The sequence below is a fragment of the Dermacentor albipictus genome, chromosome 2 (genome assembly GCF_038994185.2).
Source record: "Dermacentor albipictus isolate Rhodes 1998 colony chromosome 2, USDA_Dalb.pri_finalv2, whole genome shotgun sequence".
Classification (NCBI taxonomy): Eukaryota; Metazoa; Arthropoda; class Arachnida; order Ixodida; family Ixodidae; genus Dermacentor; species Dermacentor albipictus.
The window spans coordinates 205,875,227-205,900,804 of NC_091822.1; the positions used below are offsets into that span (position 1 = coordinate 205,875,227).

A 25,578-nucleotide genomic window follows, 5' to 3' on the forward strand; every position below is an offset into this window, starting at 1 on the left:
AGATAGTTCAAGTGGTTGAGGAGTTCTATAGATATTTATGCAGTACCAGTGGCACCCACGACAATAATGGAAGAGAGAATAGTCTAGAGGAATTTTAAATGCCAAAAGTAGCGCCGGAAGAAGCAAAGAAAGCCTTGGGAGCTATGCAAAGGGGGAAGGCAGCTGGGAAGAATCAGGTAACAGCAGACTTGTTGAAGGATGGTGAGCAGATTGTTCTAGAAAAACTGGCCGCCCTGTATACGCAATGTCTCATGACTTTGAGCGTACCGGAATCTTGGAAGAACGCTAACATTATCCTAATCCATGAGAAAGGGGACGCCAAAGACTTCAAAAATTATAGGCCGATCAGCTTACTGTCCGTTGCCTACAAAGTATTTACTAAGGTAATCGCAAATAGAATCAGGAACACCTTAGACTTCTGTCAACCGAAGGACCAGGCTGGATTCCGTCATGGCTGCTCAACAATAGACCGTATTCACACTATCAATCAGTTGATAGAGAAATGTGCGGAATATAACCAACCCTTATATATAGCTTTCATCGATTACGAGAAAGCGTTTGATTCAGTCGAAACCTCAGCAGTCATGGAGGCATTACGGAATCAGGGGTGTAGACGAGCCGTATGTAAAAATACTGAAAGATATCTATAGCAGCTCCACTGCCACCGTAGTCTTCCATCAAGAAAGCAACAAAATCCCAATAAAGAAAGGCGTCAGGCAGGGAGATACGATCTCTCCAATGCTATTCACAGCGTGTTTACAGGAGGTATTCAGAGACCTGGATTGGGAAGTATTGGGGATAAGTGTTAATGGAGAATACCTTAGTAACTTGCGATTCGCTGATGATATTGCCTTGCTTAGTAACTGAGGGCACCAATTGCAATGCAAGTTCACTGACCTGGAGAGGCAAAGCAGAAGAGTGGGTCTAAAAATTAATCTGCAGAAACCTAAAGTAACGTTTAACAGTCCCGGAAGAGAACAACAGTTTACGATAGGTAGCGAGGCACTGGAAGTGGTAAGAGAATACATCTACTAAGGGCAGGTAGTGACCGCGGATCCGGATCATGAGACTGAAATAATCCGAAGAATAGGAATGGGTTGGGCTGTGTTTGGCAGGCATTCTCAGATCATGAACAGCAGGTTGCCAATATCCCTCAAGAGAAAAGTGTATAATAACTGTGTCTTACCAGTACTCATCTGCGGGGCAGAAACCTGGATGCTTACGAAAAGGGTTCTACTTAAATTGAGAACGACGCAACGAGCTATGGAAAGAAGAATGATGGGTGTAACGTTAAGGTATAAGAGCAGATTAGTTGAGGGGACAAACGAGAGTTAATGGCATCCTAGTTGAAATCAAGAAAAATAAATGGGCATGGGCAGGACATGAAATGAGGACGGAAAATAACCGATGGTCATTAAGTGTTACGGGCTGGATTCCAAGAGAAGGGAAGCCTAGCAAGGGGTGGCAGAAAGTTAGGTGGACAAATGAGATTAGGAAGTTTGCAGGGACAACATGGCCACAATTAGCACATGACAGGGGTAGTTGGAGAAGTATGGGAGAGGCCTTTGCCCTGCATTGGGCGTAACCAGGCTGATGATGACGACGACGACGACGATGATGATGATGATGATGTATAGATAGATAGATAGATAGATAGATAGATAGATAGATAGATAGATAGATAGATAGATAGATAGATAGATAGATAGATAGATAGATAGATAGATAGATAGATAGATAGATAGATAGATAGATAGATAGATAGATAGATAGATAGATAGATAGATAGATAGATAGATAGATAGATAGATAGATAGATAGATAGATAGATAGATAGATAGATAGATAGATAGATAGATAGATAGATAGATAGATAGATAGATAGATAGATAGATAGATAGACATGCGTGTGTCTGCACTCGCAGTACCGCAATAGGTAGGCGCACCTGCGGATCCATGAATGTACTTCTTTCTTGAAGGGGCCAATCTATACCGCGCTCGGATACGTTGTGTAAGAGGGGTCGCGCTACTTCGGCTTACTTGTAAAACATTGCATCTAGGCAGCAAACGACGGCCGTTCAGACGAGCACTCGGTCACGGGTCGTGTCCCCACGGGAGCACAGCAGAACGCACCGAGGCGAGTCGAGTGCGTCCCAATGTAAGAGAGCGCCGCGTTCCTTCCCCGTGTCAGGCTTCGGGCTATTCGCATTGCCGGCGGCCGCCTCGGTCGACCACCAGTTGGCAGCATTTTACGCGCCCGAGCTCTGTGCGGCGCCTAACCCTAGTCCTCCATCCTCTGCTGGCGCGGCCGCCATCCAGCAGGATCCAGTCATCCACGATGCAGGTGAGTGCCGCTGTCTTTGCCGTGACGGCTCTTTTCGCAGCTTCCGCGTTTCGAACGGTTTTCAGGAGCGGCCAAAGAAACAGTTTGTCACTTCAATGGTGAGAAAGGACTGCGAAGGCAGAACAGGGGTGCTCCCAGACGCCATGGAAATAGCTAAAGGGCACCACGGCGCATCGATAGCTAATGAATGCGCAATGAGCTTTGTTACCCATTTACATTTTGTAGAAGTGCCGACCCTCGTGTATCCCGGAACTCCCAAATCGCGCACTTGATCGAGCACAATGAGGTTTTCGCAGCAACGTGGAGGTAACACAGCTGCGCCTAAGCACAGCGGGCACGAGCTATGCCTCTACAGTTTTTTGTTGTTTGGCTGTCATCACTAGTGCAGCCACGGGGGTCAATCCAACTATGCTAGCAAAAATCTATAACGGTAAGTGAACATCGAGCATTTTTCTTACCTGTCCACTCAATGCGTTTGCTAGTTCATCGCCAATGTGAGTGCCTCGGGAAGCGCACATCGCCACATTTGACGCCTCTCTCACAGTCCTACGATCGCCAGGCCTCCTCCGGGTTTGAGTTCACCTTATTATTTATTAAAACGTGTACTGTTCACGAAAGCATTCGCCTGCAAACGCCTCACAGCAGTCGCAACTGGCCCTCATAATACCAAGCATGTAAGAGCGGTTGTTTTTTCGTTCTCTCCGGATAATGGTTTTTATTTTCGTAACGGGACGCTTCGATGAAATAGAGACTGCGCCTCATAAATTATTTTGCGGGTGTCGCAAAGTGACATACTGACTCTGTGCATGGGCGCTCCTGGTTAATTATGGCCAACTGGCCAATATGTACCTTGCATAGGAGGGCTCCTATAACGTGAAACTATTCCAATCTGCTTTTATTTTACTCTCCTCACCTCAAATTTACGTAACGGCCGACGTAAGCACCGGGCGGTGACTCGTAGCGTTGTTTGAACCGCCCAATCAAACGCTCTCGTTTATAGGAGGTAACATTAGTCTGGTTTCAAAGCAAATAGCATCGCTTACATTTACGTTTTTATTTTGTCCGTTTGGCTGATAAGAGGAGAGGAGCACATAGAAACGGGGAGAGTTTTGGTGGAGCCGCAGTGAAAGTAGATAACCGCAATAGGAGGGTGGTGCTGGCGTCTGGGATCTGCCCCCTTTCCCTTGTTAGCTTGCAGTGGCTGGCCAACGGAAGGCTAAAAAGGCCGCTAATACGGGTCCTCAGCGAAAAGACTTTGGCAGAGCCACGTCGTAAACGTGCCGAAAGGGCTCGATTAAATTATACTGCCACGGAAAAGAAATTATTTTGCGTAAACACCCGTATTTCCCGGCCTGCAGCTCTGAGAAGCTGGAGCGATCGGTAAAGGCCGGTCCACACGACGGACCAAATTGCTCTTTTGGGCCGCGGTCCGCGCATCACGTGATAGGACGTCACCAGTTCGTGCGTACCGCCGTTGGCCCGCGCAAGACCGCGGCCCTCGCGGTCTAACAAATCACCGAGACTTTTCCCACTGCAGATTTGGCGGCGGACCACATGCAAACCGCAGTGATTTTGACGTAGCCAACGAATGTTGTTGTCCAGCAGCAGAGTGTCTTCAGCCAAATCCAATCTAGTTTTCGGCTCAGCAAAAGCCAGTCAAGCCAGTCGTTTCATGTCCGCCGTTCCGCCTACACGTGCGTTCAGCAGATATATTTTTTAAACACCATGTCCTCTTGGAGTGACGAGGAGGTTTTTTTATTTTGTATCCCTCGTTGGGCAGTCCCCGCTTTGTGGGACTCGAGATGGAATGATAACAATGATAACACTCTGGCCGAGAGTGTAGCTGGTTGGTCTGCTCTGCCGTCTGCTATGGCGGTCCGCCGTGTGGATGTGCTCTGCGCTGGACCGTACCGCGGTGGGCCGTGACGTCGCATCACGTGACAGATCGGCCCGCAGACTTGGTCCGTCGTGTGGATCGGCCTTGAGCAGACGTTTTATGTCCCTTTCTGAACGGGGCAGTCTGCAGCTATTCCAAAAAACGTTCAGTCTTGTTCGGCACATTAATCTTCAATGCGCGCACGCGAGCTATGACGTGGCGAGTCCTCGCGGTTTTATGCCGTCGCACGACAGAACGGCGAAGTGGGCGCCGCTCGAAAAGCTTCGACCAGCAATGGAGGGATAATGGCGAAAATAATGTGGAATCAGGCATGACAAATTTGTTTTTGTTCGGTCTAATCATGTACATTCAGTGTGTACACGTCATATCAGATGGGGTGTTCTCGTAGTTTTTGTGACGTCGCGTGACACACAGGCGACGCGGGAGTAGCCCGAAAGATATTTGACCGTTCATGGAGAGCTGATTGCAGAAGTGGAATAGTTTGGAATAGCGTTCCGTTATAGCAAGCGTTTTCTTTTTGCATTAAGCCCCAATCGGAATGCGGCCGCCACGGCCGGGGAACGAGCCCGTGACCTCGGGAGCAGAACGACATAGCAAATGAGGCGCGTCAACGGTGCTATAACATATGTCCATCTAAGTACACGTGACAATCATAGGGCTACCATTTTCTGTGCTGTAGTATTACTACGGTGATACACGGCAACAGTGTAAAAGCGTTCGGGCAAAGGATGACGAGCTGTGACGCACCAGATTCGATTTGCACGAGCGCCGCCTGGCACCAAGCCTAGAGAATAGATGTCCACCTCGAGCGCTGCCTGCTCTCTTCGGCCGTTCTGATCAGGCGTTGGTCCTTCCACTTCGTTCCGACATTGCTTGCGGTACTCGAATGTTGGGAGCTCTGAAAGGAGCTTTTCGAAAATTTCTGCGGGAATTGTTTGCGAAGGAATTGGTTAAGCATATTTAATGTTAGCCTTCCTTTTTAGTTCATTGTGCCCCTTAGATTCGCAGTATGTATAAATGAATAAATAAATTCTTGCCAAAAGCCACAGCATGCTCGAATGGTGTCCGCTTGCAGCATTTTAGCGCACTCGGAATAGTGTGACTAAGTCTTTCTTATGTTGGGTAAAGCTTAAGAGAAAAGTGTGGTCCGGATCCCATCAGACTTTTCCCTCAGTTCGTTTCTAGCTGCTCCGGTGGTCAAGATGTTTTGCTCAACTGCCGGAAGGTCGTTGACGAAGATTGAATGTGTGCCCAGTTCTGCTTGGCGTTGCTGCTGCCTTATATGCGCGTTCTCAGTGGATGGATGGAATAACTATAATGAAAGGTCCTGCGAGCTACGGGGCGCAAGGTCCCATAGAGCGGGCTACTCCCACGTTGGGACCGGGAGTTTAACTCCGTGGCCCAAAGCCCAGAGCTGTTTCGCCTGGTCCGTGCTGCGTAATTCTTCTTGTAGCCTGGCGGAGTCTTGATCCTTGTTTGCGTGGGTCCGACCACACGGCCAGAACAAGTGATGTACGTCTAGTGTGCTATGGCGATTTTCGCGATATGATGTTTTGTATAGGTCAGGCATGTAGTAATGTAGTCTGTTCTGCGTGGGGTACGTGTTTGTTTGAAGCATTCTGAACGTGAAGGCTTGAGGCCTGGTGAGCTTATTGTGAGGTGTGCTGTATATCCTGCGGTCTATATAGAAGTGCTTTGTGATCTCGTTGTATGTAGAGGGAGGGTCCCGATTCTCGCTGGGATGGTCACGACCAGAATAGGTGGCGTCGCGGAGGGTTATGTAGCTCATCTTACGTCTGTTAAGCTTGTGTCTTTTCTTCACATGACTCTCTCCCCCAAATACCAGCCGTGCTGCTGAGAATTTTACACTCCTTAGTTGAGCTTCCACAGTGCACGTGGACGTCTAAAAAAAGCTATCACTTGGCCCCCTACTCGCTAAAGCACAACTCATCCAGGACATTGCTCAACTGGGTTCCATCGGCAACATAGCCGTCACTCGGTGCTATTTATATCAATTCCCAATTTAGGTCCATCACCTTCCATTCAAGTTAAAATATGCTTTTTTTTAGCAGCAATTTGTTTTTGTTTTCACTTCACTTCCCTGTTGCGCATCCTCTGTCGTAGTACATATATTGCAATCCCGGTCGCGAACTGCTCAACTCCACCCCTGCGGCGATTTGCTTTCGGACTACCTTCACCCTTCAAAATGTCAAACACGCCGGCCGCCACAAAAAAGACGTTATGACGTGCTTTCGAGTCCACCAGTTTTCCTCTTGCTTCCTTGAGAACTGTTCTTCCAGAAAACGTGCCAACCAGTACCTGGCGATGCCCTTCGACGATCTCCGGAACTGCCTTCTCGCGTCTGGTCAGGTTAAAATCCCTGGTTGCGCCTGGGTCAGGTTAGAATCACTACATGTGCCTAAGCCCAGCTGCATGCCGAGGGTTCAACGCCTCGTGTTGCGGTGGAGGCGCGATGCAATGACGCTCGCGCATCAAGTCCACCACGGCGTCGCTTATAGCCCGCAGCTCGGGGATGTAAAGTCCCGTAGTCTAATAGATTGTCCTAAACTGAGCGCTCTTCGATTTACCGTCTTTGCAACTAACGCTTATCGGAGACACGAGATCGACGAGGTTCTCTGCGGTGTCTCAATTTCTTTCATCGTAGAAGCTGTCTATATTGTAGCTGTCAGAATGGAGCGTATCAAACTTCCGGTATCACAATGCAACGGAAGCTGATCCGACATGGCGGGTCTGCCCGCTTGAGGGATGCCTTCAGCTTGTATTGGCATCAAAATTCTTGACAACGATCGCTAGTGATGGTGGACTGCGGTAAAGCACAGGCGGCTCGCCATATCACTGGTTTGGATTGGCGTGTCTTGAGGCAAAATGAGCCAGCACTCCCTCTTTTTCCTATATATCATGCCGAAAGCACATATACAGTTTTTGTGTAATATCTGGCGAAATAGATTTGTAAACTTGTATGATTAGTTGCAGAGCAAGACTGCTCAAAATCTGAGGGCTTCTGTTCTGCCGCACTACTCTGGCCTCTCATTGTCTTCCTCGTGCGTGCTAATTCTGTAATAAAATCAGCATGTTTGCCCAGGTATCTGCTCGAAATTGCCGGCGGTATCGTAATTGTGCTCCTTCACCACGTCACGTGTCTCGCGCTTTTTCAGCTTTGCAAATTAAAGCGACGGACACTTCCTGCGTGACAGCGGTCTTTAAAGAAACACGAAAGGAAAATGTTGAGTGGAGTTGGATCGATTCGTCTTGAAGTATTATTATCAGCGTTCTCTTTGTGCTAATATTTTGGGCCAATATATCTCCTTGTTGCGTGCAAACGTGCAACCGAAGGTCGCACTGCTTCTCTTCAGTCGAATCGTACGCGCAAAACGGATGAGTTGACGTAACCTCCACGTGACCTCCTCGTACTAAATAAAATTAAATTCTGGGTTCTTATGTGGCAGAACGACGATCTAAATATGAGTCACGCCGTAGTGTGGGACCTTGGACTAATGTTGACCACCTGGGATTCTTAACATGCACTCAATGCACGGTAGACAGGCGTTTTTGCATTTCGCCCCCATCGAAATGGGGTCCTCCCTCTTTGCCACTCTCTGCGAATCAGTCAGTGCTAGCGTCGCACGAAAAGTACCGTACTGCACAACAGTGACGCGTCATTCCAATTTCCATTTTCGCCAGTCTTTAGGTTACAAAATCTGTTTTCGCTATGACTGACGAATTTGTTATTGCATATACCCAATCTTGCAATCTAGCTCGACTAAAGATTTTAATTTAGTGTCCGCCTACCAGTCAGCGCATCCGCTTTTAGCATGACCGTTCTGGGTAGCTAAAGGATGTTCGATGACACAACTGCGGCTACAGCATTTTCGATGAAAGGGGCATGGCTTTTTCGATGAAACATCGTTAGATGTAGCGGGTTCTATGAAACGGCCTTCGATGAAACGGCGTTCGATTAAATGTCGCAGACCAAAAATTACAGCTATATGTATAAATACCAACGAGAGAGCACAGTCGTCGCCACCGCTCGCTTGGCAAAGCACAGGATGCATCATGTGGGCATTGTGGCTTCAAAAGAATAGACCGGTAGGCTAGATGGTGCTGCATAACCTGAGGCGAAGTGCAAAAAAAATCGTGCTTTTTCTTCGCGCTTTCCCTCAAGTTCTCGTGGCTTCGTTGCCACTTTCATCTTCTTGTATTAAAATGCTTAAAACAGATTTAATCATTATGCATAACCATTTCGGAAATTCAGTAAAAGTAATGGCTCAGGCTAAAGCTGCGTCTGACTATCTTCTCAAATTTACTGTAATTACTTTAGACAGACCTTGCAGTACTTTTCCGAGAGTACGTCCGATGTACGCACCTGGTTAATGAAACTTCGGCATGCTTATAGATGCATTTTTTTAATTCGTATGAAGGTATCATTATCTACATCATCATCAGCCTGTTTTATGTCTACTGCCGTACAAAGGCCTCTCCTTGCGATCTCCAACCCTTCTCCTGCGCCATCCGATTCCAACTAGCGCCCGTCAATTTCCTAATTTCATCGCTCTACCTTGTCTTCTGCCGTCCTCGACTGCGTTTCCCTTCGCTTGGTACCCATTCCGTAACACTATGGTCCAACGGTTATCTAACCGGCGAACTACATGACCTGCCCAGCTCCATGTCTTTCTACTAATGTCAATTAGAATATCGGCTATACCCGTTTGCTTTCTGATCCAAATCGTTCTCTTTCTATCTCTTAACATTATGCCTAGCAATATTCGTTTCATCGCTCTTTGCGCGCTCCTTAACTTGTTCACAAGCCTCTTTGTCAGTCTCCAAGTCACTGTCCTATATGTCAGCACTGGTAGAATGCACTGATTGTACACCTTCATTTTCAATGATAATGGTAAGCTTCCAATCAAGAACTGTCAATGTCTGCCGTATGCGATCCAGCCCATTTTTATTCTTGTATGAATTTCCTTCTAATGATCAGGGTTCCCTGTGATTAATTGACCTTGGCAAACGTAGACCTTCACAAACTCTAGAGGTTGGCTGGCGATTTTGAACTCTTGTTCCCTTGCCCGGCGATTTATCATTATCTTTCTCTTCTGAAAAATAATCTTCAACCCCACTCTCACACTCTCTCTGTTAACGACCTCGGTCATTTGTTGTAATTCGTCTGCATTGTTGCTGAATAGATCGATTTCATCGGCAAAGTGAAGGTTGCTGAGATATTCGCCGTCGACTCTTACTCGTAAGCCTTCCCAGTTTAATAGCTTGAATATTTCTTGCAAGCACGCAGTGAATGGCATTGGAGAGGTTGTGTCTCCCTGTCTGACCACTTTCTTTATAGGTATCTTCCTGCTTTTCTTGTGTAGAATCAATCAGCTGTGGAACCTCTGTATATATTTTCCAAGGTTTTTACATAAGCGGTCCTTTATTACGGTCCTTGACTCCTTCATTACGTAATGCCTCTATGACTGCTGGTATGTCTACTGAATCAAATGCCATTGCGTAATCTATGAAAGCATATAGAGAGGCCTATTGTACTCGGCGGATTTCCGATAACCTGACTAATGACATGGATGTGATCCATTCTAGAGGACGCCTTCCCTTGTTTGACTAAAGCCCAGCGTTGCCCTTATTCTACTGAAGTATATTTTGGTAAATATTTCAGATAATATGAAAGTAACCTAATGGGCCTATAATTTTTCAATTCCTAAACGTCTCCATTTTGGTGGATTACTATAATGTTCGGATTCCTCCAGTTTTCTGAGACCCTTGCAGTCGATAGACGCTTCGTATGAAGAGCCGCCCGTTTTCCAAGCATTATGTCTCTCTCCTCCATCTTTGAATAAATCGACTGTTCTTCCATTTTCTCCTGCCGCTCTTCCTCGTTTCATGTCTTGCAAGGGCCTTTGACATCATGGCTAGTTATTTCTGATTGAGGTACCCTGACCCCTCTGGGTCCTGTACAGGTCAGTATAGAATTCTTACGCTGTATTTACTGTATCTTCGGGATTGCTGACGATATTACCCTGCTTATCTTTCAGTGCATACATATTTGCTCTTCCTATGCGAAGTTTCTTTCTCACTGATTTCAGACTGCGTCCATTTTTTACGCCTATTTTACGCGCGGCTCAGAACTATTGTTTGGCGGCCCGTCTCGCCACTGAGGATTTGCCGTTGAGCGAAAACCGATGCCTCGCGTCCGACGTCTCTGCCTTGCGCGGCGCACCAGCTCCGCCTCGTTCGGAAAGAATTCTCCGATGCAGGCAGCCAAGACCGTGAACTGTTTGGTCTACCTCCCTCCAGACGCGACTAGTACATTCGCGATAAGCGCTGAAAGTTTTTTTGTTGTCATTTTCTTATGTTCTTTTTTTTCCCCACTATTTTTAGATGCCGTTCAAGTTCGCCGGAAATATATCGTGTATCTTGCCGCGTTCATGGCCGCCTGCGTACGGGAGACTCTGAAACCACGGTGGCGTGTCACCTGCTGCGATCAGCGAAACCCGTGTACCGCGGATAACTTAAGCTTTCTTTCTGGCGTTTGAGATACACCAAATTGGCCTAAACTGACTCTGCCGACATGCCTCGCGCTGACTTTATAATGCGAGCGCACCCCCCCTAAAAATAAAGAAGAAATTGTACCGTTAAAGGAAGAGAAAAAGTCATGAGAAGGTTTGCAGTATCACGCGAACAATAAGGAAAAAAAACGCAACGACAACAGTTGAAAAGTTCAAACACAGATTTTCATCAAATACAAAAGAGAAAGAAGAAACGGTCGTAGCTTGCGTCCGTTTATTTCTTCTACATCTGCACTTTTATTCGTTTTCGCGGGTTTCCGTTTGTACTCCTGTAGATCACGAGCCAAGCATTCGCAACTGTGAAAGGTCGTCCGTACGCCTGTACGGTTTGCCTAGCCGAGTTCACGGCCGCTTGCACACGCGAGATTCCGTAACTACAAGGCCCGAACCGTTTAGAAATCGTTCTTTATTGAGTTACCCATCACTATCATGAAAACACATCTATCGCGGATAAATCAAAGAAGTTTCTAGGGACGTAGGGCCCTATGGGCTGTACTTTTCGGCAATAAGGTAGCCTCGCTGCCTGCGAGATTATCTGATTGAGCTACGTGGAATGCTTGGCTGCCATAGTCGGAAGTTCGAATCGTTCTATAAGGTTTTTTTTTCTTTTAATTTGACGCTGGTGAGCTTGAAATTCACCTCCTCCAGTGCACAACATCTGCAGGCTTGGAGTGACGCCTGGCACCGGCAAAAGATGTCGAGAGCCAGCGGGGCTATACTAATCCAGGTACAACCAAATTAGGAAGGACCACTAAGTTTCAACAAAGAAGGTGCATGAGGTAAATGCATACTTAGTGGGAACAGATTTATTAATTATAAAAGAAATGAAAGGACGTCCTTGTTCCGCGCCTGTCTTCAGCACGGGTATGTCAGTGTGACGTCATGGATTTTAAGTCTTCCTTTTTTTAACTTTTTTTTTAGCTGCTTTAGCTCAGTTATAGAAACACGCTAGCTTGTGTCATTGGCTCCACTGGAATATCGTTCTTTACCAGAGAGGATTGGACGCGGTCGAAATCCGTGGCGTCGCGCTGAGCTGGTGTGGTTATCTCGGCGGGGCTTGCTTTTGGTTTTCTTTTTTTTCTGGCTTACAAAAACTCCTTCCACGGTGTGTGTAGCCTAATTTACTCGTTCGCCTTAATTGTTATTTTTTATGTGAAAGTTATCACAGCGCTAACACATGCATCCACAAAGGAACAAAGACAAGACACAAGCGCTGACTGTCGACTAAATTTTATTGACGGAAGACGGATACCTTATATAAGGCGAAAGGCAGAAGCGGAAGGGGGCGATACAATCGGGAAAAAATGACATTGCGCATCGATTAACGTACGTGCCGGCAATTAACAGAAACAGACGCAGAAAACTTTTTAAAAACTAGAAAAGGTAAGCGATACTAACAAACTATCAAATCAGTAAGCGGTCGCTTCTAAAAATTGAAGCTCTGCAGCAAATAGCGATTTTTTTCTCTCTCTCTCTTGAGCGTCCCATTAATATACGCTCTGAAAGCCATTAGACGCACGTCGGAAGAGTCGGTTATTATTTTCTGAATAAACACGACCAGGTTAAGCGCGCGTTGCTTTTTTTTTGTATTATCTTGCCGTACACTCATATGCTCTGGGAGTGCGGGTCGCTGGGCCCTAAGTTCACCAAGGAAGAGTGGGACGCGCCCCTGCGAAGTCCCGTCTTTGAGGACCAAATCCTGGCCGTCCAGCGCGCCCACGTTCGGGCCGGCAGACTAGATCTGTCAGTCTCGTCGTGGGATTAGCCGGGTGCACGTTTCATCGCGCTTTGCTGGACCAAATAAAAGTTTATTCACTCACTCACTCACTCACTCACTCACTCACTCACTCACTCACTCACTCACTCACTCACTCACTCACTCACTCACTCACTCACTCACTCACTCGCTCACTCACTCACTCACTCACTCACTCACTCACTCACTCACTCACTCACTCACTCACTCACTCACTCACTCACTCACTCACTCACTCATGGCCAACGTCGGGCTTGGACACATGTTAAAATTCAGCGGGCACGTGAGGTTTCCATGCGCGGTCGTGCGGCGGACCAATAAACGTAAACGTTTGTTTCCAGATACTCCTGCCCTCATAAACGATTCTAAAGCTGATATGTGCAGCTTCGTGGTAGCAAAGAGCTGAGCGAGGGCTTGTGCCGTAAGCCGATATGATTGTTTTGCTCCTGCCACCACCGCAGTGGTTGAGGTCGAGCACGGCTGTTGATCAAGATACTGCTGCTCATCCCAGTAAACACTTTTGCACCCTTATGAGTGCTTTTGATTTTTCCTACGGCTAACATCCTTATGGGGCCATGAAAAGACTCGAAAAAGTGGGTGTTGTGGTTAACATCCCTAAAGTTATTAAAGAAGGTTGTGTAATCGAACGAGGGGCGAAATGTAAAAAAAAAAAGAAATCCTAAGCGGGTCGTACTTTCCACCGTTTTGTTAACATTACTACGTGTGGTCAGTGAAAGGACCAATGAATTGAGAGAGAGATGGAGACAGAAAAAAGGGGAAAGGCAGGGAGGTTAACCTTCTCACAAAGGTTGCCGAAGAAACGCGCGGAAGTGGGCTTGAACACAGGACCTTCACGTGAACGTCGGACAGTAGCCACACGCAGTCGTTTTTTATTGCATAGCAATAATGTGAGTAACGTAGAGTGAACATCATTTACATTACACACACACACACACACACACACACACACACACACACACACACACACACACACACACACACACACGCACGCACGCACGCACGCACGCACACACACGCACGCACACACACGCACAGACGCACACACGCGCACACAAACACACACGCACACGCACACGCACACACACGCACGCGCACACACACGGAAGACGCACACTACGCAAGAAAGGCCGACGAGGACTTAAGAATGGGGCCACACAAGCGCCCGGGTGTCGAGCACGTGACGCACCTTGTCGAGCGAAGCGGCTCAGCGTGTTTGTCGATCATGCGGCTTCTCCATGAAGAATGTAGTCGCAGCAGAAGAAACAAATTCTAAGGCATAATATTGTTAGTATTTTGAACGAGGGTATTAACACGTCTGCAATGGTACTTCGAGTACTATGAAATCTATCCACAAGCTATGGCCGGATTTAGACGGGGCCGTTCGTCAACAGACAGCGTTGTTGACTTGATAACCTTTGTGCAACACCAAAAGGCCTGTAAGCGTCTATCTGCTGCTCTATTTCTAGACGTTAAAGGAGCTTATGATAATGTCACCCATGAAGCCATCCTTAGCACGTTAGAAGCCGTCGGACTTGGTGGCAAGATGTGTATGTGGGTGTCCAGCTACATACAGAGGAGATCGTTCTACATGCACACAGAAAATGGCCCGACGTCCGAGCATTACGGTAGCCGAGGAGTCCCTCAAGGAGGAGTGCTTAGCCCGACTCTCTTCAATCTCACCCTCAGTGGATTAGTTTACAACCTGCCAAGCACCGTACGACTTTCCATCTATGCGGACGACATCTGCATTTGGGCATCAGGTGTGACACGACTTCAGCTTCGTGCTCGGCTTCAGAAGGCAGCCACAAAGACATCTTGCTACCTTCGTCAACAAGGACTTGAACTTTCATGCGGAAAGTGCGCAATGGTGGCATTCACGAGGAAGCCAATGTCTGGTTACGGCGTATCTATTAACGGACAACTTATACCATACAGCAGAAGTCACAGGTTCATGGGAGTCGTAATTGACAGAGACCTGTCTTGGACTCCGCACGTCAATTACGTAAGAAAGCGGCTGACTACTATCTGTCACCTGTTTAGGTTCCTTGCAGGAAAAAGTTGGGGAGCATCTATACACGCTATGTTACAGTTGTACATGGCGTTGTTTGTTGGATTCCTGCGCTATAGCCTGCCTGCAATATCCAACACCTGCAAGACTAACCTGCGTACGATTCAAAGCATTCAAGCCCAAGCCCTTAAGATATGTCTTGGCTTACCACGCAGTGCATCAACGGCTGAAACCATTGCCCTAGCGCAGGATTACCCGATCACGACGCACATTGCCGTTGAGACAATGCGTATGCATCTCAGGCATTATGCTAGGACCCCTTCCTATCACTTGGCGAGCCTCGCTGCTGCAAGGCCCTGCTCGACATTTAGCGGTATTGTTAGTGCACATCGTGCGTCGTTTACCTCAGGGTACGCACCTGCGGCCACGCCAGCGTTTCCTCAGTGGTGTTTGAGCCGTCCACATGTTGAGATAATGATTCCAGGACTACAGAAGAAGACAGATCTACCGGCCCCTGCTCTAAAACAGCTGAGCTTACTTCTTCTGCATGAAAAGTACAGCAACCACGTGCACATCTATACCGACGGATCGACTACGTCGTGCAGTTCTGGTGGTGCCGTGGTTATACCAACGCGACGAATGACACTGCGGTTCAAGACATCGCATGTCACGACCTCAACGGCGGCAGAACTAACGGCCCTGCGTCGAGCACTGAAATTCATTGATTCGGAAAGACCCAGAAAATGGGCTGTGTTCTGTGATTCAAAACCGGCATTACAGTGTACGCAGTCAGTTCTAAGACACGGATGTCATGACCAATTGACATACGAAGTCGTGAAACTTCACCATGACGTCCAACAAAACGGCCACGAAGTCGTTTTTCAGTGGGTACCTGGCCACTGTGGAATCAGTGGCAATGATTCCGCCGATAACGCTGCTCGCACAGCCCATCAAGAAGAGCACAGCGTTCCGATTCCGCTTTCGAGGACTGACGCTGCAAGGCAGCTTCGACACCTGGCACGTAGCCTCACAGTGAGCGAGTGGAACTCGCAAAACTTACGACTGACACGACTACATCGACTAAACCCCTCCCTGCAGCTCCGACCTCCACCCGGATTTCCTCGACGTGAAGCTACGCTTCTCTGTCGCCTTTGGTTAGGAGTGGCCTTCACAAAGGCACACTCTACATTAATTGGAGTGACTGACAGTGCAGCATGCGAGGTCTGTGGCACCGAAGAAAACATCGACCACCTGCTGTGCCACTGTCCAAGATATGCCCTAGAGAGACAAGAACTTGCCAAAGCTTTCCAAAAACTGGACAATCGGCCGCTTTCTGTGCAGGTGCTGCTGGAACACCGCCCCCATCGCCCGTCGGCCCATAAAGCGGTGAAGGCACTTTTGTGTTTCTTAAGGACGACGGGTTTGTGCGACCACCTGTGACTATTAAGGCAATTTTTGTAAAACCACACGCGTCAGCGAAGTTGCCGTAATTTCCTTCTTTCCTTCCCTCCTCTCTCTCCCTGTGATCTTTGCTTTCCCCTTTCCCATTCCCCCGGTGTAGGGTAGCCAACCGGACGTTATTCTGGTTAACCTCCCTGCCTTCTTCTTTTCTCTTTCCTCCTTTGAACGAGGGGGACCGGATCCGTAAGATGCGATAGGCAGTTCTTTTTCGATGGTTCGTTGTAATATATCGCAAAAATAGAATATGTCGTAACAAAAGAATGATACAATGCGCCAAAAGTATCTCTCCGCATTCTCTTATTTGGTTTCCCGCTCACTTGTGGTCTATTGAGGGTTCTCCCTCTCGTCTTCTCTGGACCGAAATAAAGTTACTTCACTCAAGCGCTATTGGCGGCGAGGAGTTACGGAGTCGCCCTCTATCGGAAGCGCCTCGATGCCGTAGTATGAGGGATCACGTGACGCGCTCCTCATAGGTTTTGCTGTCAGCGCTCACTGAAAACACCACGCGCGAGCTCTCCCGGACATTTCTGTAAGTACTTTCGAAACGAGAGAAGTTTCTCACTGTCTAAATAATAATCTTGGGCAAGCTGAAAGCACACAATCGTTTACAGCCGCTATCTCTTTACCGAATACGTACAGTGAACGCCACTGCGCGCGGTCGCCGCGATGGAGTCTCCCGAACCGGCTTCTTGCGTGAAAGGTAGGTAAACGCCGAGAGGAAATTATGCGAAATATGTTCTTATAGTGTTTTTATAACTAAATGGAGCGTAATAGAATGAAGCCTCAATGCAGCGATCGCGCAGATTCGCAGCGACCGACTGCGCGTCTGCGTGCTTGTCCGCGCAGTTTCGCTTTCTCCGCGCGCGCGTTTTCGCACCGTGCCATGAGCTTTAGGCCGCAGAATATGAGCATTTGACAGTATACAGGCAACCATTGTTGCGTGGGCGCTATCAGAGCTGTTCAAAAATAATTTCATTGTAGAGACTTCGACGCCTACGGGGACTGTGATGTGCCGTCGCGACGATGCAATCTTTTTTTTCTTCTAAATTCTTTGATCTTTCAATACTATTTCTCGAGTTGCGTCGCACTGTATGTTTATCGGCGTTCTCAGCGTGCAATTTCCCGCTGCTCCTTTTTTGTAATCCAGTGCATTAATTCATAACACAAACATGACCATATGTCATGCCTTCTTTTAATGTGCGTCTTACCGCTCCCATTCCATTCCAGTGAACTTACCAGTATTTAGCATCAACAAGTTCATAGACCAAACCGTCACGACATTAGTCGGGCAGCGGACTCGGGCGAGCGTCTCAGTGCGCGTTTTCAGAACATCGCAGACCGGGCGCCGTAGCAGAAATCTTCCTCGTGTCTGTGCTTGCTGCATACCCGAGTTGTAGCCGATGACTGTTGCCGGTTTTATGGTTCGCGAGCCAAGCTTCACGCAGCTTCTTGTCCTGCGGCTACGTGTGACCTCCGTTACGTGCGTCCGGCCCTGCGGCACCGAGCAATAGCCTACCATGTTGCGCGCCCTCAAAGGCAGCCACTACCTATTGTAGTGCTTTCAAGCGTTGTAAAGGAGACACTCGAAGCGGGAAAATTTCGCCACTAAATGAAAACCGCAGCGTACGAGGGAATTTAAACTCGTTTTCAGCTCGCTTCGGCGCGCCCGAAGCAGCCGACGCGGCCGCTATGTCCACGTGATCCCTCCTAGCACGTCACGCCGACGGTGGCGCCAGCTTTTCCAGTGGTGGAGCTCGAGGCCAATAGTCTCAGGTTGGTTACAAACTCTACAGTTTACGTTCTATGGCACATATACTCCTTTTTTAAATGGATCTATGTTTAACTGGCAAGGTGCGCTGCTTATTTTTTTTTTTCGCTGCTAGTATCATGCACACGCTACCGACACGGGAAAGTACTTCTCGACCGTATAGAGACGAATGCGGCTTTAGGTGCGGGAAAAGACATTTAGCGACGTTCGATCGGCAGACTGAACAAGCCAGGTTGCACGTTGTTTGCTATCTGTACGTAGCATTTGTCCCGAAATTTGCGTCATGTTTCCTCGCAGCTTCTACGCTGTCCAAGCCAAGCAAAGCTTTTGATAATGCTAGGGTTGGTAGCACATTACTGATTGACTAATACAAACAAAATATGGGGTAGAGAAAAACAAATAGTAGGCGTGCAGAAAGAGAGGGAGGGAAGGCAGGAGGCTAACCAAGGAATGAAAGGGCTGTGACTACGAGCATTGTAACTGCTTTGCGGTCACCTAAACTGTCGCGCGGCCAGAGACTGGGAGATTGAATGAGGGCTGGAGTTCAATGGTGTACGCATGAAAGGAAGGAGGGAGGCAAGGACTGAGAGTTTCCGGGGATGGGCACGTTTCTTTGGCGGATGGGCACGGGGCCGTCCGTCCACAGCCGCCACGTGCCAAAAGAGGCGCCTCGAAGTGACTGCAAGCGTTAAATACCGGATACGAAGCTCGCGTAGAACGTATGTAAAACGCACAAGAACTAGCCATTTACCAATTCAGACATCAATGAAAACCGTGGGGTGAAATCTCAGATGGTTGTTTTGCACAAGTAAAACGGCGCGGCGCTCTTTTACCGCTTGTGCAACGTCATCTTGCTACGCTATGGTACCGATACCTGCTACCAGCAATGCTAGCGCTATTTCTTTTTTTCTTTTTGTGGCTCCACTACGTTTTGTATGACGTGACCAAAAGCACTGCTCCACCACTGCATGGTAACAGCGGGCAGTGCACGTTCGCTGCAATGGTAATTGTTTGCCGTAGCGGCAATCACAATTTTGCCGCAATAATGTTTTTGTAGCGTGGACGTGGTCGTAAGCCTTGCTGCTTGCACGTTGCCTTCAAGCGTAGAGGAGAACAAAGCCAGTACTGATCGTACAATTCTATGCCAACGTCGTTATTACTGCGTGCCACACGAAATCGTGCGAAACTTGGCAAAGCGTGGCAGCACGAATCACAAATAAACATAAGAAAAGCTTGGTTAATCCGTCAGAGCTGTCTTCGGACACATTGAAAAATAAGAGTTGATCGCCTCGGCGTTTAACTTTTCGATCTTTGCACTAAAAAAACATGAGCTCTCCCGACGGTTAATTGATTGTTGGGTGTGGTTTATCCCTGGCAGTATTTGCTCTCATTTCTGATTTTCTTGACTTTCCAGTCGTCTGATGCTTCGGCCGGCGTGAGCTTTCACCCGCTGCCCACTTCAGGCACACTTCATTTGGTTAAAGCAGGCAGGTTGGTTGGAAACAAAGGCTTGTGTCCCTTAGAGAGTAGACATGCCTCTATGCATTCATCCCAGCTCCCTAGGCTTGCCATATATAGAAGTAGGCTTTTGAGTAGCCAACGTACACCGCGGATTCACCGCATATATCTTGTTCCTATATTTATTGTACACGCATAGACTCCGTAGGCTTGCCATATATAGAAGTAGGCTTTTGAGTAGCCAACGTACACTGCAGATTCACCGCATATATCTTGTTCCTATATTTATTGTACACGCAGAAACTCTCTGCGTTTCAAGAACCGACCACTGTCGCTTCTGAAAAGTGCTGTTTTAAGAAAAGTGCTCGGTTTCACTGCCGTTGCCATCGAGACGCACAGCAAATTGCTGCGACAGCGAGTCAGCCTTGCACCAAGTTCGGGTTAACTCGACAAACCCACACATCTGTAGTGTGCATCTGTGAAGAATAAAACATTGTTATTATTTAACAGAAACAACGTTTAGGCTCTTCTGCGCTTGAGAGCACTGCTTTCGGCAGATATACCTGTTCGCCTGAAAAATTATCGCGATCAAATCACCATCCGCCTCGCCGTACCGTTGCCTCACATTCGTACCAGCTGCGTTACAGACACTTGCCTGAGAACCATCTCTGGAAATCAACTATTTCATGGCGAAAAACCTGAGCCTTACGCATGTGTTCTTGAGCCACTTTTTCCGCGGGTTTGAATAATCTTCATCAGAAGCGACTGTTCTTGCACACGGTGGAGCCACACATGCGGACAAGGCTTTTTTTTTTTGTCAACCAGCGAGACACCGTGAGCGCAACCACGTGCTCGCCAACCCCGCTCGGCCGCAGTGCGCTGCTTACGCCTGCAGTGCGCTGCCCAGCCAGTTGCGAAAAGGCGCTTCTTGAACGGACATCGTAGCAGCGTTGTTCGTTCAAACTTGTTTTGTGTCAAGCTGTTCGGGCTCATTCGTAAGAACCGCTCTGCATTTGCCTTCAATACGACGCCTGCGCTTGCAGTGGCGCGCAAAAATGCTTTTAGAAATATCGTCAGTATCCTCGAAGCGGGACGCGATAGCGACCGTATCATTAGCGAAGACGGCCGGCCAATGTAAAGCAGACCTTATACAAACGGAAAAATTCCTGTGGTGATCGTGATATAACCGGTGGCAAAATTTATTCTTGTCGTTAAAAATTTCTGCTCCAAATATATTTTCGCTAAGGCAGAGAGCTAATTTCAGAAACAGCGATGGAAATAGATGCGCGCATACTTATTCCATTACGAAGTCCCACGCAAAGTGCAACTCGGATGGCGGACGCAACTGAGTCTCGCGATGATGTTTTATCCATGGGCATCGCTGGCACACTGTGACCGGTCCTAAAATACCGGTGATCCGAAGCATCTTGGTGCGGCGCAGCATTCAAGAGAATACAACAGTCGAGGCTGTATCTGCAGGCGCCGAGTGTGGTGATGCCAGCGGATCACTTGTCGTCGAAAGGAACATCGCCGTCCCTCGCCCTAGCACATTTCGTGACAAATTTGACTGTCGATGAAACCGGCGCGAGAATAGGCCTGAAGGCGCAGTTTTTTACCATTCTCATGGCGCGCGTCTCGTTTTTCGATCTGCTCCTATTTACCAAGATCCCGGATGGAACAGCAGCAAGGAAAACGTCTCAGGAAAAAAAGGACAACCGAGACAAGGCGCGACTACCAACTTTTTATTTGCTCGATCACGACGTCGAATATAAGCACAGATGTAGGCAGGCCAACCTCAAGTCTATACTAAGGCATACCTCGCTCTCCTTTGGGCCTCTTGCAGGATGTAGCGCGCAAAGAAAGCATTTAAAAAGTCCTCGTGTTTATTTATGAACTGCCAGTTCGCTCCAGTTGTCATCATTCTGGTTAACATCAGTGTCGCGCTCGCCTCTGCACCGAGAAGAGAGGACGTGACAACCTTAAAATGAAAATGGTCGCAGTCTGATTGAAATTTCACATGTGGCAGAATCTCTATGTTAAATTGAAGTATAACGCAAAATATAAGCAATTATTTACCACTAACCCTTGAAAATATCTAACACAACTTCGCCAGACGTGGGCAAATAGGTTCATGCTCTAATATGCATGCACTCCAGCAGAACTGAATCTAATTGTTAGGATGTTATAGTCTTGCTTCGATGGGCGCTAAATCGCCGCCCTAACATGCATGCGTTTTGGCGATATCTGCCACCTCCCTGTACGGAAACTTAACCATAATTTTAATTTTGCCATTCACTGTTCCACACAGAAATGGTCGTGACACGCGAGCAATCTGCTCGAAACCGTACACGCCGCCCCCGCTGCGAGTCCCTTCACTCGAGCCGACCTCGGCGAATGTTCGGAAGCGAATACGGCACTCGCGGCGCATGCGCAGCGTTCGATGCGCTGCGAAACTATGGTAGTGCAGCACCAACCTACTCAACATTCAAGCATCGCACGTCACTAATGGCATTCTGTTAGTGCAGTCACTTTTATTGATTACAGTCTATAATGGCCACAGCGGAATGCTATAGCATATTCTAAATACTGATATTCTGCCTCATATTTCAAGATGTGAAATCAACCCTTCAACTAATCGTCACAATGGCATTCAGCGAAATTTGCCTCGGGAAAAGGTGCATTGGTTTCCTGGACACCTCTGCAGGCGGCCAAAGCTGCAACTCCGCCATTTCCAAAAGGAGGTCTGACGGTTGCAGCATGCTGATATCGCAGTAGCGGCTTTGTTGACCATGTTTGATTTTCTTGCGCGTTGGTTTTAGTTGCACGATTTGATTGTGGAGTCCGCCCATCCGCACGCACATTGGCGCGAGGCCAAACATTGTGCCAAACATTTCGCCACGTTTAACCAGAGCTTTTCTGACCCTGCGGTTGTGTTTCTTTGTTTCAGTGGAACTCAACGGGCAGCAGACGTCACCACCTCTACTAACACAAGCTCTTTCAGGTACCCACCGCCTCCCTAACTTTCTGCCGTGCTGGCCTACTAACCCTTGGCCTCGCCCCAAGAGAGTGAGAAGTGTAATGCTATCGAGTGCGTGCACTTTTGTCGTGTGCGCAGCGAACAGCCCGGGCCCCATGGACATGTACAGCTCGAGCCAGGACAGCGTCAGCTACGTGCAGGCCACGTCGCCGCAGCCCTCCGGATTTCCCCCGCTCACCGTGAGCATGGTGAGTGGCGCCGCCAGCGCGCGGGCTTCCTGTCGACCCTGTCAGCACAGGGGAGAAAAGCACTAGAACCACGAAGCCTTTTGACGAGGCAACAGAATGCGCACCTGTCAGGCATATAAAAAGGAAGTTAGCTTGTTGATTCCTATCCAGTAGGCAACAAGCACATGTCGTAATATTTGGCCGTCCCTATTGAGACAAGTCGGGACTATCGCGCTAAACATGGGATGGTTGACAGCGCTAGTCATAATTACAAGTTCCGTAGAGAAGCTGTAAATATCTGCAAGAGTTTGGAGAGCAAGCGCTTGCGCAGCGGCACCAGTTAATACGTCGCAAATATTGTTCGCATGCAGCGCGACCCCAAACTACATCTACCAACGTCTAGATGGGGAGATTCAGTTGATCATGTCTTTGCAAGGAATGTAGACGCGTTAAACGACAACGTTATGTTTCGCAATTCGCCGTACCGCATTTCTCAGCAATATGTGCGGTAAAGTAAACCTAAAATGTGAATTGAATGAATTTTGTAACATAAAATTATTGTGTATCTCGATTTATTGAACTTGTAACCTCCGTCTCTTCGAGCAATCTAGCTCAAGGATTAGAATTGTGCTACTTGTCACAGGCAATCTAAAATAATATATACGGTCTAAAAACCACCATTTATTTATTTATTTATTTATTTACTTACTTATTTATTTATTTATTTCCGGTACAGGTGAGGCATTGTATTAAAGTTTTCATATTCATCAGGCTTTCTGTCTGTGCTGGAATAATTGTATCGCGAATTGTATATTACTGAAAATGTTCGTGTTCCATGTTCCTTGTAGCTGTTTACAAATCCTTAGTTGGCGTCTTGTGAATAAGGACAATAAATAACGGTACAGATGAACCTCTTGCTTGCCTAATTGAGTGTCCTTACTAAAAATATTGCTGATGACTAAAGAGTGTAAACAAAACGAATTCAGCGAAACCCATCTCACGTTGGCTGTGGGCGTTTAGCATTGAATCAATACAGCGACACAACGCATTGCTACCGTCAAAGCGAGTCATGTATGAGACTTCAGCGTGATTCCTCTTTGGCGCTTCCCCCTACAACACTCGGCGCCATCTAGCGCCGCCGCCGCGAAGCCTGCGCGTGTCCAAAATTCAAGGCGCGCTGGTACGTGCTGAGGAACGCGTCATCAGGCAACTTTCTCGTGACACGCTGTGTCATCTACAGTGCCGACAAGTGCGCGCGTGGCCTTCTAGACGAGTAGCGCGGCGCGCCAGTACCCGAGGACGCTGATAATTTTTCCCTCACTTGTCGCTCACACCCAGTGGCACGTACTCGGCGACCCAGGTTCATTGAAAAGCGGCACATACCTGGTACATTTGGGGCCACTTAATGCGTTGAGTCCTCGAGCAACCCTTGCGATCTTGGCCAAAGCCACCTACAAAAAAAATGTAAGGCCTCCGCACGCCGGTGTGACGTCACGCTAGTCGGATGGGCCGGACAGTCGACGCCGTCGGCGTCTCCGCGCCTGGGTTCGTTGCGCTTGCAGTGTGTCTCTTTGCGCGTCGCGGATACTATAGCATGGGAAAATTAGTGCTGTCCTTAAAGCGACAGCAACCTATAAATTCAGATGCTTCGTTTCCAAAGCAAGACACGTATAGCTGACGCAAAATATAAGGGGGAGCCGCTGGTTCACCGCAGTCAACACCACCACAGAAAGCAGCATTCTTTCATACCTTCCTTAGATTACTTGATTGGCAACATTTTTGTTTTTTGCGTGTATCGCAACACGACCTGCCTTGTTGTGCTTTTGATGTTTGGTCGGGGCTAAGACAAGCAAACTGCATGCTGCTTAGTCACTCAAATTTAGACGGAACGAAAGAAAGAAGAAAACTGCATATTGAAGACACAGAATATACTTTATTCACAAATGATAAGAAATGCATTCAGAAACAAACATTTTAAATCTTCCATATACAATTATCATTCTCACTCTTGCATTGCATAAAACAGTCCTCGCTAGACACACGAATATCGAGGTTAATTTTATTGTGAAAATTTTATCATTATAGGGTCACGCACAACTAATTCTCAAATAGAATAAGCTTTCGTCTTTGTTGTACCATTTCTTGTGGTTATTTTATTTCCACCCGCCTTGTTTGCAGGCCTCATTGGTCTTCATAAAATACTGAGATAATGGTAAAAAGTAAGCAAAAAACGAGAGGCCTACTCTCAGTCCTAAAGGAAAACATGCAATTAATGGACTGCGGTAGCATGGAGAGTTCGAATCATAAACAGGTAGCACAATGCACTCAAATAACATTTGAATTGGCCAAAATGCAGGGTTTACATTTTGATAATGTAGGCAAATAAGTCCTAGCTACGCCACAGGTTTCTTTTTACAAGGGTTCTGTCAACACAAACGTACGTAGATGTTCAACAAAACAGAGCTTCATGAATAAAAAATAAATAATGAGAAAGATCTCAGGCCTTCAAGGTCTGCAATTTTCGGTCGTTCTTATCGTTGCGTAATTTGTCGTTTTCTGTGCGGCACAAGTTGTTCAGCAGTGTATTCGCTGCAATACTTACAACATTCCCCATTACCTCCTGTGCAGGATGACCGAAATCACACACATCGACATCCTCAAAGTCATGAAGGGTAGCGAACACAAGGCCGACAAGAGTATCTTTCTGCCTAGGAAGGCTGAAAAATCGTACGGCATATTCTGGTGTCCTGAGCTTGTCCAATATAATTTCAGTAAAGAGTACAGCATTAACTACAACTGCTCGTGGAAACTTCAGGCCACCCCTTGTCATCTTCGTGATTAATGCATTCTCAGGGTCATCTAGATCGACGTCTCGCATCACAAGGCTTTCACTGCAAGATGCGCATGTCAGCTTTTTTAGAGCTGCATGGGCACAATAGCCGGCAACATAGGTTAGTGCCGGTAGCCTTGGCATTTTTTTCTCAATGTCGGAGTCCGTCACAGTGACTTGCAACTGGCCGTTTCCTGAATGTACACTTGTCTCCAACGTGTTCGCGCTCGGTGGTAGT

General features: G+C 47.6%; 1 protein-coding gene across 4 annotated transcripts in view; it reads left to right on the forward strand.

The window, feature by feature from the left end:
- LOC135903397 (RNA-binding protein Musashi homolog Rbp6-like) overlaps nt 1–25,578 on the forward strand; it is a 1,054,134-nt gene that overhangs the window by 965,028 nt on the left and 63,528 nt on the right. For all 4 annotated transcript variants that reach the window (XM_070534623.1, XM_065433710.1, XM_070534624.1 and 1 more), the window contains 2 exons: nt 22,254–22,307; nt 22,422–22,531. In XM_070534623.1, coding sequence (XP_070390724.1) covers nt 22,254–22,307; nt 22,422–22,531 — 164 coding nt within the window. The remainder of the gene's footprint in view (nt 1–22,253; nt 22,308–22,421; nt 22,532–25,578) is intronic.